The sequence below is a fragment of the Herpailurus yagouaroundi genome, unplaced genomic scaffold (genome assembly GCF_014898765.1).
Source record: "Herpailurus yagouaroundi ecotype Mexico unplaced genomic scaffold, PumYag 140, whole genome shotgun sequence".
NCBI classification, from domain to species: domain Eukaryota; kingdom Metazoa; phylum Chordata; class Mammalia; order Carnivora; family Felidae; genus Herpailurus; species Herpailurus yagouaroundi.
In genome coordinates this window covers 68,747,349-68,763,614 of record NW_024412395.1, presented here as the reverse complement: position 1 = coordinate 68,763,614, position 16,266 = coordinate 68,747,349, and the positions used below count along the sequence as shown (strand labels likewise).

General features: G+C 36.2%; 1 protein-coding gene across 1 annotated transcript in view; it reads left to right on the top strand.

Annotated features, from left to right (window-relative positions):
* Positions 1-16,266, top strand: part of COL5A2 (collagen type V alpha 2 chain) — a 150,752-nt gene that overhangs the window by 68,549 nt on the left and 65,937 nt on the right. Inside the window, exons 2-6 of the mRNA XM_040474672.1 lie at positions 4,995-5,219; positions 8,214-8,227; positions 12,477-12,509; positions 13,809-13,841; positions 14,809-14,862. Of these exons, the coding sequence (XP_040330606.1) occupies positions 4,995-5,219; positions 8,214-8,227; positions 12,477-12,509; positions 13,809-13,841; positions 14,809-14,862 (359 nt within the window). The remainder of the gene's footprint in view (positions 1-4,994; positions 5,220-8,213; positions 8,228-12,476; positions 12,510-13,808; positions 13,842-14,808; positions 14,863-16,266) is intronic.

Below are 16,266 nucleotides of genomic sequence, written 5' to 3'. Positions count from 1 at the left end.
TCCCCTTAGGGTGGAGAAAGGAAGAACCAAGCTACTTGATCTTATGGTGAATCTCATTTTCAGCCAATGGCATTTAGTGTTATTGGATTATTTCATTGTCAATCATAAAACTTCATGAATATTAAATTCTACTCCTGAAACCAATATTACACTATACGCTAACTAACCAGAATTTAAAGAAACAACTTGAAAAAAAAACTTAACGAACAAAATTATTCTTAAGGTGTTTACCTAATTGAACTTTTCAGTAGACTATAGAAATAAGTCCATTTCTATATAGCTACATATAGAAATGTAACTTCCTGATGAAACTGCATTACTTCAACGTGACTTTTCACCTAAAACTTATAAGGCTTCTGACCCTCCAGTAGCTTGCTTTCGTTTGAGGCAGGCGGCATCCCACACTGTGTCACACACAGATAGGAGCGTCAGGTAGTTGTTACAAATGGTCTGCAGCCTTTGTTCACCCTCTGTTGGCCCATCTTCCTTCCCTGACTTTTTATACTGGACCAAAGATAAAGGGACTTTGTACCCTCTGATGGCTTGGGGTGGGGACATCTATTTCTTTGAAAGTTGCCAAATGTGTTCTGTTGTAGTATCCAAAAGTGTTGCTATTTCTGTGATTATCTCTGGGAAATGCCTTGACTGAATTTTTGATCGACGTTTGTCTGACGGTCTCTTCTTGGGTTCTAACCCTGGCAAACTTGCCTCGTAGCTGTGTCGGTGACCCCACACCATTCCCGGTAGGGTGTATGTGTTTGCTGGGCAGTCTGAGAACTCCCCGCGTCTCTGAGCCCACCCCTTACCATCACTGCTATCTGCAGAGTGCCATGTCATGGAGAATGAAACTCTTGTTTGACCAAGAAGGGGAAGAAAGCCCTCCTTTGGGCTGGGGCCGCAGACCTTGTGTCTTGACCTTCTCCCTGAGCTCTTGAGTCTTGGTGAGCAGTCATTGAACGCAAAGGACTGGAGAATCCTGACTTCTCCTAGTGTGGCAAATGGCCCAGGGAAGGGGAAAGTGCCTCTGGGGAACGCTCCATCTGTAACAGCCACTTTGCACCACTCACTCCTGGTTCCCTTCACAGTGAGGTTCTCTCTGCTCCATAGCTCAGTGCTCAAGAGGTGGGTCTGGGGCCGCAACTTTTGGGACTGACTTACAGACAGTGCCAAATGCCTTTTGAGTCTGTAACCTGCCCATGCGTAGACGGCCCCTCTTCTCCAGGGTTCACACTTTGACCTTATCTCTCTGTGTGTAGAGCAGGATAGAAATGTGTGTACAGGGGTGTCTGCTGGTATGCGTGTGTCTACACACCAGCGTGAGTGTGCCTGTTGACATGGGCACCTCAGAACTCTGGCCTGTGCCCACAATTTCTACAGCTATAAAATGGTAGAGGAACTGCCCCCTACAGTAAAAGCAGTCACCTTCCAAAAAGGTCACAGGCATCCTCCTATGATCGTTCGGAAAACACAAGATTTGAGTGTATCAGGGAAAAGCTGCTCTGACCTGGGGAGGACAGAGGACTTTGGAAGACATGCTCATTGGCCTATTCAAAAAAGTCATATGTGACTCTAACGAGGGAAAGCAGCTTCATTTGGGGCCTTGAGCCCAATCAGATCTGCTTTTCCCCTGGGGAATGCCTGGTCCTCAGACTGTGCTCCCCAGCCTGCAGGAAGGAGTGAAGTGAGGTGGTCAGAGGGCAGCTGAGGGCAGGCCCCTCAGGAATGCATTGTTATTCATGTCTCTTTTCAGAGTCCTACAGTGGATCCTGTAGAAAGGCTGCTGAGCCCCATGCTGGGTGCTCTGAGAAACAAACGCAAGTGATGTTTCTGCTCTCCTAGAGGGCTGGTTTTCTCCAGGTCTCCCTCCTCAAGGCAACCCAGTGACGATTGTTCCAATGCTCCTGAATCTGAAGATGATTCAGTTCTTTTCTTTTTTAAAATTTTTTAATGCTTTTTGAGAGAGAGAGAGAGAGAGAGAGAGAGAGAGAGAGAGAGCGAACAAGAGAGAGGGAGACACAGAATCCGAAGCAGGCTCCAGGCTCAGAGCTGTCAGCACAGAGCCCAACGTGGGGCTCAAACTCACAAATCTTGAGATCATGACCTAGGCCGAAGTTGGATGCTTAACCGACTGAGCCACCCAGGTGCCCCCATGGATGATTCAGTTCTTAAGGTTTCTGGAAAAGTATCCATCCCAGCCCTTTATGAACCAAATCAGTCTATTTTACCGAAAGCCTTCTCCCCTTGGGAGAGAGAGTCCGGTGGATGACTTTGGAGGGAGGTCTGGCCATCGGTTTGGGGTGTCACATGGCCAGTGACCCACAATTTCCAGCTGCCCTGTGCTGCCAGGTGGGGAACGTGTTCTTTCTTCTGTGATGGGGCTGAGGCGGGGGGCAATGCAGGCCCAGCTGGGGAAGCAGCCTGGCCTCTCCTAGGAGATGCTACAATAGCACGCTTCTGTCTTTCCTCAGAACCTGCTTTCTCCTTGGCAGTGAGTGCAGCCCAACCTCTAGAGCGGCTTTGTTTCTGCAGTGTTAACTGATCTCAGGGGTGTCAGCGAGGTGCAGGGGCAGTGGCCAAGAGGACACCCACACCCTCCAGCGTGGCCTTTGACCCAGAGGTTAGGGACCATGCCTATCACTTGTGGGTACGGTTTGTGTATCTGAATAAATTCTGAAGTGCTGTGACCTTTTTTTTTTTTGTCAATAAAGACATGAAACAAATAAAATAAGCAAAAGTAACAGGGCTTATCTGATGTACAAATTTCTTATTTTGTTTCAGAATAGTCCTGTATTACATGTTAAGGCAGGAATTCTATTTTCTCCCTGGCTTAAAATTCGTGAAACAGCACCAGGTACACAGAGCCAATATTGTTTTGTTGATTAGCTATGTGTTCTGTGATAAACATCTTTTGATGAAAATGAAACAGATTAGAAACTTAGTGTCTTAGAATCTCCTTGTGAATGACACAGAAACCAGGATGTGGTGTCACGCTTTGAAAGCAACTTTCCATTTGCCATATAGCTGTGATGAAGGCTAGATGTGTGAAGCCAAGTATTCCATGGAGCAGTGAAAAGAATGTTATCCAAGGAAAGCTTTCTAAAGTTAGGAAGATGGATATATGGGCCAATGTCTTTATCCTACACTGAAATTTTTATCTGTAGTCTGCATTATCATTTGAGTATATTTATATGGCAAATGATAAATTCTTTCCATTGTAATACTTTGGATAGTGACAGATAGTGATACATTTATCATGGTGAGCATTTTATAGTATATATAATTGTCAAATCACTATGTCTTACACCTGAAAATATAATATTGTATATCAACTATACTTCATTAAAATAAAGAAAAATGATAAATTATCTTATAAACTAATGCATTTTTTAAGTTTCAGTTTTATTTTTGTAAAGTGTACATTAATGCTGGTGCAATTAAGTTAGTGAACCATAATTCAGATTCACTCACTCATTCATTCATATCTATTTTGTTGAATGTTGGCTCCCTGCAAGGTATGGAGTCAAGCTTTAGAAATACCATGATGAAAAAGAAAAACTAGTCCTTATTTTCATGGCATTTATGGTCTAGTGAAGGAGATAAAAAATAAAAAGTAAAAATGGTAAATTAATATTACTTGTGATAGGTTTTATGAGGGCTGTGATTTTTGCCTGTCTGTTCACATTTTAGAAACTGGTTAATTAGCCAGCATATAAAACAAAATTAATGAATGAATGGGTGGACGACTGAGTTCTTCAAAAAGTACTGAGAGTCATACTAGTTGGATAAAGGAGGTCTCTTTAAAAAAATGTTTAATGTTTATTTATTTTTGAGAGAGAGAGAGAGAGAGCACGAGTGGGGGGGAGGGAGATCTACTTCTATAGAGTAGTCAGAGAACTGTGGGGGCAGGTGACAGTAAGCAAAATGTAATAGTGAACACTGTGTGCCTTCAAGGAGGGAGGGCAAGTTGTGTAAGGACTGGGAGGGAGGAATCTCTGGGCTTTAGAATTTGAGTAGTTTGGAACATTCTACAGGAGTTAAACTAGGATGGTATGATATGATATGATATGATCCACATTGTGTTTTAAAATACTATAGTTTTGTTTCTTAAAAGTCACAAAGTTAAATATATATATATTTATCTTAAAATAAATAAATTATATTTATCGTATAATTGTATTGTTATTGTTATGTGTGTAAATGTGTGTATATATTTTCTAAATCTGCATTAAGGTTTTATCTAAGTGTAGAAAAGTATTTGGCAGATATTATATAATAACTTACCATATTGTCGTGGTCAGGACTCCCCTTAATTAATTTTTATGTAAAGATAATTACTGCATTGCCTTTTTAAGCTTTGCTATTCCTTGAGTAAACACCTTTAGTTTAGCAAATACAGTCCATGAAATGGAACGCTATTATTCTTTTTCTACGTTATGTTTAAAACTAATTTTTGAAAACCCATACACTCTTTTTAAAGTTTTTCTTCACAGTGCAAGAATATATATCATCTTCTGTTGTTGTGGGATTTACTAATCTAAAATTTCTAGGGAATTGAAAATCACATAAAAGTTCACCAAACCCGGAAGTTATATATTCCCTTTTGAACTATTCTTTTCCTCCCCCTTTCAAATGGTTTGTTTTTATCTCTTCTTACTGATTTTCCTACGTTTGGTTATCTATACCTTCACAAATGAAATCTTTTGGGAAGCATTATCTGATTAAATATATCTCCCTTGATCACTTTTTTTTCTTCCCCCATCATGCTGGGCTAGAAGTATAAGCATTTCATTGTGAATTGCATTTTGCTTTGTGTGTAAATACCAAATAAAGTAAGTTCATCTGTATATTGCCTCCTTGGTAGGTTACTGCTTAGCCCAGAATTTTTAGAACCCACAAGATGACTCCCCTTCTTAAGTATTTCCCAGATTCCAAAATTTCAGAAGATTACTAACCTCCTTTCCCTGCCCCCCCCCTTCTTTTTTTTCTTATTCTAGAAGGATATGGTGAAGAAATAGCCTGCACTCAGAATGGTCAGATGTACTTAAACAGGGACATTTGGAAACCTGCCCCTTGCCAAATCTGTGTGTGTGACAATGGAGCCATCCTTTGTGACAAGATACAGTGCCAGGATGTACTTGAATGTGCTGACCCTGTAACTCCCCCTGGAGAATGCTGTCCTGTCTGTCCACACACAACTGGAGGTGGCAATACCAATTTTGGTAAGAATGCTCAAGGCCAACTCAGAGCTGGTCCAGTGACTCATCTTTATAGTTGCGGTGGTTTCTGCTCTCAGAATTCAGCAACCAGAGAGAATAATTAAACCACTAGTCAGAGGCGTTTGGGGTTAATGGTTTTGCTCACCCACTTTATGTAACATTAGTGAGAGTGGGGGAAATAATTCGCTGTCTTCTTAAAAACCAGGGGAATTTTTGGCTGAATTTGGTGTTGTTATGTCTAATTTGAGAATCTCTTATACCACTTAAGATGGTCATTTGTTACCCTATCCATGCTGGGTGCCTCCAAGATATTTGTTGGTATTCTATGAGGTACATTAATGTCCAAGAGGAGATCTAGAAAACATGCTTATCTTCTCTTGTGCCAAATTTGCTCTTGAGAATGGAATGATTATTTCTAATGTAATTTAATGCTAGAGTACCCTCTCTTACATTGGCTCAGAAATGCAGAATGCTTTTAATGATGGCTCAGAAAGACAAGAGAATGGGATAGATTTCCTGGAGAAAAATTTGATATAAATTACTGGTTTTTAAAACTTATTTTGGAGAAAAATGCCTGTGTTTAATATAGACTATGTATTTGAATACATGTGTTAAAGACACTTACATATAAGAGAAATAAGTTCATATTTTGTGAACCAGGTAAGATTAGCATTAAGCTATCAGGTTGTTTGTTTTAGCGGAGTCCTGAGTGGTGACATGCATGCGTCATTGTCAACATAGTGTCAAGGCTTTATTTCCCCCGGCCAAAAATTCCATTGCAAATCACAACAAATATAATGAAGTATTCAACCATATTTTCATGGAAAAATTAGAGAGTAGTTTACCAACTCTCCTCTTGGATATCATTCAATAGTAACAATATGCCTTGAATAAATAACCAAACTCAAAGTTTAGCAATATAATGAAGAAGGTATAATAGAAAGGATTAAAAACAAGACACCTAAGGGCTATCCAAAGCTGATGCAATGTGCAACGAAGCCCCAGGAACAAAATAAAACTAAACCTGTAGAGATATGTCAATAATAACTTGGGACAATAGTGGCAAATTAAAAAAAAAATAGGGGCACCTAGATGACACAGTGGGTTGAGTGTCTGACTCTTGATTTTGGCTCAGGTCATGATCTCACAGTTTCATGAATTCAATCCCTACACCAGGCCCTGTGCTGACAGTTAGGAGCCTGCTTGGGATTCTCTCTGTCTCTCTTCCTCTCTCTCTGCCCCTCTCCCACTTGCACTGTCTCTATCTCTGTCTCAAAATAAATAAATAAAAAATTAAAAAAAAACAGCAAAATATGTGACATTCTACAAATAGCTGGGTTTAAAAAGTCCAGTTTATTCCAAAATGAATAATAAAAACAGAGTTAGCAAGAGCACTGATACAAAAATACTCTCAGGAAAAAAAGGTGGGAGAGTTTGACTAAATTTACCAAATAACACGCTGGTAAATACCACAAAACGGATAAAAATTATGACCATTTCACCATAAACTAAGTAAAACCTAATGAAGTAATTTATTAAGAAAGGCCTACATTACAAATACAGCAAAAATTAATGATGAGCAAGGAAGTGGAAGCAAAACCAAAAGCCATCATAGGAAATGAAGATGACATAGGAAGAAGCACAGGAAGAATCAATACTGCCATAACATAGATAACAGATCTATGAAAAAAGGGCTTTTGGTTGAAAAGTTGAAATAAGATATTTGGCAAAGATGAATAAGTATTCTTGATAAAGACGCTTGTAACTTAGTACCAAATGGCATTTCATTAACATGGTAAAATATTTACATGTCAGCATAGAAGCTTCATAATATTTAATGTTAGAATTGCTTTCTCCAAACTCAGAGATAGAACATGGATATCCATTATTACCATTACAATTTAATATCTGAACAAACAATTAGATAAGAAAAAGAAATAGACGTTTAGAAATGAGAAGAGAGGAGGTAAAATGATTAGCTGCATAGAATATAATTGTGTACTTATAAAACTTAAGGGAATGAGGTAAAAAATACTAAAAAAATAAGTGCAGTGTAAACTTAACAAACAAATTAATAAATTTGCTATATACAGTCACCCCATAGAATAAATAATAGGAATAAAAAAAACCTCATTTATAATAGCAACAGATAGGATAAAATGGCTAAGAATAAACATGTGATGTATAAGATCTATTTGAAGAAAACTATAAAACAGGGGTGCCTGGGTGGCTCAGTTGGTTAAGCTTCTGACTTCAGCTTAAGTCATGATCTCACGGTTTGTGGGTTTGAGCCTCATGTCAGGCTCTGTGCTGACAGCTCAGAGCCTGGAGCCTGCTTCCAATTCTGTGTCTCCCTCTCTCTCTGTCCCTCCCCCGCTCACACTCTCATTCTCTCTCAAAAATAAACATTAAAAAAATTTAAAAAAAGAAAACTATAAAACACTACAAACTCAAATAACAACTTGAAAAAATGGAATGTCCCATTATGTTTTGGGTTAGTAAGACTAATAATAGAAAAAAAAAAAAACAGTAATAGTGGCCCACTCTGGGGTGGGGGTGAAATGTGGGAACTAGGGGAAGGGGGCAAGATGGAAGGAGATATTTTCACTCTATAATTGTATACCTTTAATGTATTTCGGTTTTTCAGCCATATGAATGAATAGCTTACTCAAAAAAGCATAAAAAAATATAGGATATTGATTGAAAATTCATTACAATTTTAATAGTTAATTTTATAATTTAGTGAACTTTAAATGCTATATGAATGGTGTGAAGAATATTCAAATAATGTTGGAATTTTCCAAAGGGATGCATATTTTGCCTGTAATGGAAATATTGATCAAAAACAACTTTTGAGTTTTGCTTACTGGTAATAGGGAAACCTGTTTAGGTTAAATTCTGACTCCCCAAAAAACCTATTATTGAAAATAAATATTTAGGAGATTCTCAATTACTGTTTCTTCATAAAATAACATATTTATTCTTTCCCTTTTATAGGTAGAGGAAGAAAGGTAAGTTTTAATTTGCATAGTTCCATTTTCATAAATTTCTTTTTTATTCTATGATAACTGTTCACACAGGACTGTGCTTTGTGTATTTGAAAGTCTTTTGTAAAGTACAAGTCTTTTGTAAGTACATACCATATAAATAAAAATATATAAACACAGTTCAGCTACTTTGCTTATAGATTACAACTGCCTCTATTTTATTCACTTTGTTAATTTTTGTTTATAGGTATTTCTTCTAGAAGGTTGTAAATCTCTTAGGGATTGAGACTGTGCCACATGAGCCTTTGAATTACTTACATGTATCACTGTACTTAGTATATACCTTGCACATATTAGAAGTGCAGTAACTGCTTAGTGGAAGGAAGGAAGGAAGGAAGGAAGGAAGGAAGGAAGGAAGGGTAGGTGAGTGGGTGATGGCTGTTGTTCAGTGGGGTTGTGGTCCTGCTTCTATTGGTTGGGAAGTAAAGATATGTCTAAAAGAATTAATTGAACACTTTACCAAACACACATCACCTTCTCTTCCCTCCCCTTCTGCCATTTCAAGGAGCCTAAGATCTAATCCCAGAGGCAAGCCTTACACTCAAGAGGACAATGTATGATATTGTTATGAGCCTAGATACAGCTGGCCAGTTTAGCCACTTGTCATCTGGATATGGGTAATCCCCCTGAGTGAAGAGAGTTACATTCCCTTGGAATTGTTCTCAGTTTTCTAGGTAATTTAAAAACTGTGGCATTTGCTTCAGTCTTATCCAGATGGGATGGGCACAGGGATCAGGAATGGAAATGGGAAGTCATCCCAAATTTCATGGCAGATATTAGGCAGATTACCAGCGACTTTAAATTGCCTTTACTTTTGCATACAGTAGAACTTCAGTAAGGTGATAAAGCAATGCTACACCTTCATGGTAAATGAAAGTGATGCTATCAAGGGAGGTCCTGGCTACTTTTATACTTTTGGATTAAAAAGGCAGTACCAAAAATTGTCTTATTTGGAATAAATATCAGTGAAGCTATTTAGATTTGAATATATGTCAAATGAATAGGTCTACAAATTCCAGCTTACATTTATTTACATCTGAAATTAAATCTGAAGTTTTCCAAAGGCAGTATGGGACAGCTGGGAGAAAGACACACTCAAACCAGCTGCCAATTTACCACATTCTAGTTATGTGCCGCTATATTCATGACTCTGTCATTTGTTATCATGTGCCATCAGAACTTTCAGAGCAGAGTAATGTTATAAAAATGTATTTTGTGCATGGCTTATATTAATACTGATGTTATTTATAATCTATTCTCTCATGCATGTTAACTCCCAAATAATTACTGAGCCTTTTTGTTATATTCCTGTATGAGGCAAATGATAAAGATGATGCAATGGTGGGCAAAACGCTGTGGCTGTCTCCATGGTAATGGCATCCTAGAAAAGTGGCGAGGCATGTCCATGTGGCATTAAGTGATAAGTAACAGACAAGAGGTAAAATTAAACTGTAATTCACATCTGAATCAGAGTATTTGAATGTTATCTTTCCCAGTGAGTATGAAAATCACATTTAGCAAAAGTTTAGATAAATCTTCATTGCATATAAATTAACTTATTCAAAGCCCATATTATTTTTTATTTTTTCAAAGCCCATATTTAAAAAAAGCAACAAATACTTACATTAGTGGCTTATTTCCAAAATAAGAATTATCACAGAATCATTAGAAAAATTTATCATGGAACCTGATAATGTAACACCGAATCCCATATCAAGTATTGTGGAGCAATAAAAAGTTTGTAATAAGACATCAAAAAACTTACAATTTACTTGAGAAAGGTACAAGCAAATACCATTCTCCTAAACACAAAGTAAGAGCAAAGGCTGCATTATAATTGCTGGTCTCATAAAATGGAGATTTCCCAGTCATTCTTAGTGGACTATTTCATTTTTCTCTCTTTGGTTGAAATAATTTCTCCTCACTTTTTACTTGTTTTTTCTAAATTTATTCCAGAAATAAAGATTTTTTTTTCCAGCATTATTCTCATAAAGTCCTTTAGGTGTTGGGCACACATTTACCTACCCTTCCTAAATAATTCAAATTCTTTCAGCATCTCAAAGAAAGCCCTTACAGCTCTTAAAAGATGAATTTTTATTACTTTCAGATTATGTTATAAATGGAAAGACTCAAGCTAGAAGTTAGGAGACTTAGAAATGCAGAAATAAGCCTGCTCTGTTTTACTGACCATATGTGTTCATCCCTTTCTTCTCTAGTCTTTTTGTAGGTTGTCTTTTAGTCTCTTGTGTTCTACCTTGAACTTAACTCATATAGAGCTCCCTCCTGCCTCTGTAGAGAAATTTCCCAGGGCTGAATTATCAATTTATTCCTGACTTCCTAACCTTGGCAGTAGAATCAGCAGTGATGATCAGGGTATTGTTCTGCTATTGAATCCATTATTAAGACTATGATGATTGTAAAATAATTTTTAAATATCACTTTACAAAATTTTGTCAGAGGTGGGATACTACTGGCAGGATATAACTAAATTGTACCTATCAAGAGTACACTTAGGAGATCTGGATCAAACACCCAAAAAATATGTATGATCTTTAACCTACAACTTCAACTTCTAGAGATGCACCATAAGGTATTAGTTAGAGGTACTACACAAGTATTTATAAACAAGGATATTCATTGTAATGATATTTTTAATTGTAAAAATGAAAGTATAATCTAAGAGTAAAATACTGAGGCATTGATTAAGTAAACCAAGTTCAGGTAAACAATGGAAAACTAAGAATACTACAGTGTTAAAAGTGGTTATCTCCTGGGTGTTGGGTATAATATTTAATTTCTTTTGTAAGTTTCCTCTATTTTCAAAATTCCCTGTTAACCAATATACTTTTTATAATCAGATAGAAGAGCAATATATGTGAAAATAAAAATTAAATAAAATAGAACTCATTAGTCTTTTTAAAAATTTTTTAAACATTTATTTATTATTGAGAGACAGAGCGTGAGCAGGGGAGGGGTAGAGAGAGGGGAGACACAGAATCTGAGGTAGGCTTCAGGCTCTGAGCTGTCAGCACAGAGCCCGATGAGGGGCTCGAACTCATGAACTGTGAGATCATGACCTGAGCCGAAGTTGGTCCCCTAACCATCTGAGCCACCCAGGTGCCCCTAGAACTCATTATTCTTGCTTCTTCTACATTTTGGATATAATCCTTAATGTAGTCATACTTTGCAATTAACCAGTAAAAAGCATTATTTCATACTATATTAATGGAAATTAATATGGTCAAGAATTTATTGAGGTTTTCTGTTAGACAAAACGAGGATGTAAAGTAGACTTGATCATAACCTTAAGGAGACCAAAATCTGTTGGAAGACAAATTCAAAAATAAATAATACAAGTAGATACAAGGTAAAATAAAGGTATATGAAGGTAGAATTCATCCAATATTATTTTACCTATGTACTTGAAATCATGCTCTGAGAATACAATTTTTGAGAGACTGAAGTTCTAAGAATCCCATCTACATCTGTTATGTTTGCTACATCTATTATAAAAGGCAATTAAATTGTCCAATGTTATTTCCTTTATGTTATGATTGTTTTTTGTGTTATTTTTATCTTCCTATTCAGTTAATATTTTTTCTTGATTTTCTTCAGATATTGAGAATTACCTAACCAATATAAGTATGTTCTTCCTTTCTTTCTTTCTTTCTTTCTTTCTTTCTTTCTTTCTTTCTTTCTTTCTTTCTTTCTTCCTTTTGAAGATGAGCAAACTTACCTCTTGTTATTTCTCAGATTCTTCCATGAGTTTTAAAAAAGGTGGCAAGAGTTTTAGGAATGGCATCTGATAAGTTACTAAAACTAGGTGGCATAGAATATGAGTGTGAAAATTCAACATATCCAAGTTTTGTATTTTCTCTGAGTTTTCAGTCTTTGGGTAGTTTTTCCTATGGTGCTTTGACTTTACATCCTTTTAATCACAAGTATTTCTTGGTCTGGTCAGTTCTTTAGATATTCACTATAAAGACTGAAATTACGCATTTCAAACATTGGATTGATATTTTTGTGTCTTTCAGATGAGTAGTAATTTTTTTCATCAATGTCTGACTACTATAAATATTGCTTCTTTTCTCATTTTTGTTTTTTACATTTCTTACATAGAAATTCTCAGTGTTTACATGGAATATTCTAGTATGATATAACTATCCTCACCAAGCTATTATATTTTGATAATTGAACAATTTTTGCTTCATAGGGACAAAAAGGAGAACCAGGATTAGTGCCTGTTGTAAGTATATGTATATATTGATTTTCATGTGTCTTTAATAAACTTAGCTATAGTATAGTTGTAAAGTTTTGCATATATACACACTCTTGTGAAAAGGGATGTTAGTTATGGTATAACCAAGCTATAGTATAAGACAAACAAACCAAAAGAGGTTAATTCTTTAATATACTATTTAATGTTTATTTATTACAATATTCCTGACTTTTATTGTCCCATGACTATAAATGGAAATCAGGGTTTTCTAAAGTTAAGCATATTATATATAGATGTAAAGTGATAGTTAAGATGTATATATATATTTTGCATGTTTATTTATTTATTATGAGAGAGAAAGAGAGACAGTGCTAGCAGGGGAGGAGCAGAGTGAGATAGAGAGAGAATCCCAAGCAGACTCCACACTGTCAGTTCCCAGCTCCAGTTCTTACGAACTGGGAGATCATGACCTGAGCCAGAACTAAGGGTGGGCACTTACCCAACTGAGCCACCCAGGTGCCCCTATTTTTTGTGGTATAAATAGTCATGTAATCCAAATAAAAGGCATGACTTAATATTCCACACTTCTGGAAATATATCTTGCCATTTTCCTGATTGAAATTCCATATTGTATAAGAGTTCTTAAGACTTGTTTAGACTTGTACATGATCAAAAAGTATATTGTTAAGTGGGATGAAAATTCTTCAACCATCAGTCTCATAGATCTCAAAGGAGTTATCATCACTCTGTCAGAAGAAAAGTATATGCACGTTGATTTATTTGGCAGTGTTTGACTTTTTGCTTTGCCTTGAAGTTGGCTTGTTTTTAACAAAGATTACCTAAAAAGTAAACCATTCATATTGTTGTCTTTCATTTAAAAACACTTATGTGTACTTACTATGTCTTACATGCTATTTTAAGTGCTTTACAAATATTTATTTGTCTTCATGACAACTTTGTGAAGGAGGTAATTTCATAATCATCATCATCATTTTACAGAAGAGGAACATGAAAACATAAAGTAATAAGTAATTTGTCCAAAGTCAGACAACTGGTAAGGGATAGAGTTAGGATTTGAACCCAGGCCTCTTGGCTCCAGTGTGGTGCTCTTAATCCCTATAGCAGTCCTGCCTCTGTATATGAGAGTTTATATTAGATAACATCTTAAGGCATAAGCAAGGAGGACATGGGCATCAATTGACAACATCTGTTTGCTCTGAAAAAATTCACTGGGGCTTTTGTTGTTATTCTTATTTGTTTGACTATTGATTTTTCTTAAACTCTATCGAAACTTCATCCTTACAGATTATCTTGTTTATCATGTAGGTAACAGGCATACGTGGTCGTCCAGGACCAGCAGTAAGTAGTTTCCTCCAACATTCATGGTACTCTTAAGTTCTTACAGTTACTGAACATCTTTATGAATATTATATCCATCAAAAGACAATAGAATGAAAACCATGATGCTTGGTTTCTTGAAACGTTTTGTTTTGAAACATCTTCAAGTATAAGCATTCCTTTGCAGCAATGAATGATATATAAAAGATCATTTCGTTCTGAAATTGATGAACCCTATTTTTCCTCCATGTTAGTGTTTTTATTGGCTATGTAAAAGCCAAAATGATCTATTGTTACATTGTTAATTTTAGATTAGCTTTACTCATTAAGACACACTTACCTATTGTTTGGCAATAATTAAAGATAGACTACGTTTATCTGTTTAATGAAACAAACTGTTAATTTCATCTGTTAATGAAATTAAATCGTATTTCCATAGAATTTGAGAAATTATACAGCAGAATAGCATATTACTGGGTTAGCACAAAAGACTACTGATTTCAGGTTTGGATTAGCAGTAGCATTCTAGGTAACTAGACAGAAAACACATACATATATTCCCTCAGATCATTGGTAATTTAGGGTTTGCACATCTATGTAGTTCTAAAAATCCAAACTGTAGGTTTTTATGGCCATAATGCAGTGACAAAGGCTTGCTTAGGACAAGACAGCAAAAACGATCCTCATAAACTTTGTAATTATCATTCAAGCAATATATTTAGCTCACTGAGCTCCATGATGCTGTAATGTAACACTTAATTCTTTAATTCTTTACAGACCTTTAAGCTTCATTGCTAATATAAATAGCCTTTCTGTGTACACAGAGCTTTTATACGCACATGGCTTTATTTTCTACAGTCTTCAACTGAACTGAATTTAAAAAAAAGTGATATTTGTTTTCTGATTTTCTTAGATCAAGCAAACATTTAAAATAAAAACATCTGAAGTATACGTGTTTTGCAGGCTTAATCATCACTTTCCATTTCAGGGGCCTCCAGGATCACAAGGACCAAGAGGAGAGAGAGGCCCAAAAGGAAAACCTGTAAGTTGACAGCAGAGTTCCCTTTTCAGAGAAGTGTACCACGTACCGGGGAAGCCCGTCTGTACCACGTTCTCTGGATGCAACAAAGAGTTGGTGGCACTGTTTCTCTCTCATCTCTATTAAATGTGACAGAATTCAGGTCATGAAGTGATTGTGGGTCTTTTCTGATTCAGAGGAAAGTATCACATGGTAATAATTACCTGTTATCTTTTTAGGTAACACAAATGACATTTCTTTGTCCCTCGTGAGGTCAAAGTAAAATAAAGTAGAAAACCTAAGGAAACATAATGAATACCTCATGTTATTTTCAGAAGTTGTAAATCATGAGTGAACAATGCCAGGAATGTACTGTTGAGATAAAACACCAAAGTTCTGTGATCTGTGGTTGCTGCAGGGATAACCAAACTGGATAAAGGAAAAAAAAATTATTAGAGGACTAAATTTTATTTCAAGTGGTTGTACAATGAATTTATTTCCCAAATAACACTCTATCTATTTTCACTGTGCAGCTGCTGCAGAACTATCAAAGGAGTCATTTTAAAAATCAACAAATCCGTTACCAGAACAAAGAGAACACCTTTAAATTTAAATGATCAACTTGATACCCTGGAGATAAAACATGAAGATATTATATAACACATGCCAGATGTTTTTTCTTATTAGCAAGTCCTAGGATAGCGATTCTGTTTCTTTTTATATCCTACCCTCAGAAACTAATGTCTTTCTGTATTAAATAACTCGCTTAATTTTTGTATTGCTATCATTGTATTGCTATCATTATCTTATGTTTTAATCAGAAAAGCTTGTGCTGTTTAATTTTCTGTCTAATGTCTACTAAATTCAACTCTCTAGGTTTTTAGCTTTCCAAATATGTATTTATACATATTTATATGGGAGAAATAGATAAGCAGGAGAGCAACAGACAACCTTGAATATATAAATAAAGAAAAATGTATTTTAGGTCATGTTGCTTGGAACTCTTGCCCCTTGATTCATCTTTGAATACGTTTGACCAAGTATTGCATGATGACAGTACTACAAAACTGGGGCTGGAGTTATGGATGGTATTGGCAGGCATGCAGGTAAATGACAGCACCCCGGGGAAATGGGGCATAGTCGTATATGTGTGCAGTAATGCTATGTTCTGATTATCTTATGCCGTTATTCATTCTTCACTGCTGTTCTACTGAGCTGTCTCACGAGTACTGGTGACCTGAATACTGTTAGTAGCTCTCTAGATGCCTGTCCAAGGGTCTAGAATGACATAAACAGGTCGAAGATAATTTCAATTAGGTGGAAGGTGGTGGCCATGCAGTAACATTGTGCATCAATGTACTTGTGCCCAGGATAATTGATAACACTTAGCCCTAGGTCTAGGTGGAAGTTACTATAGCAATAGTGATT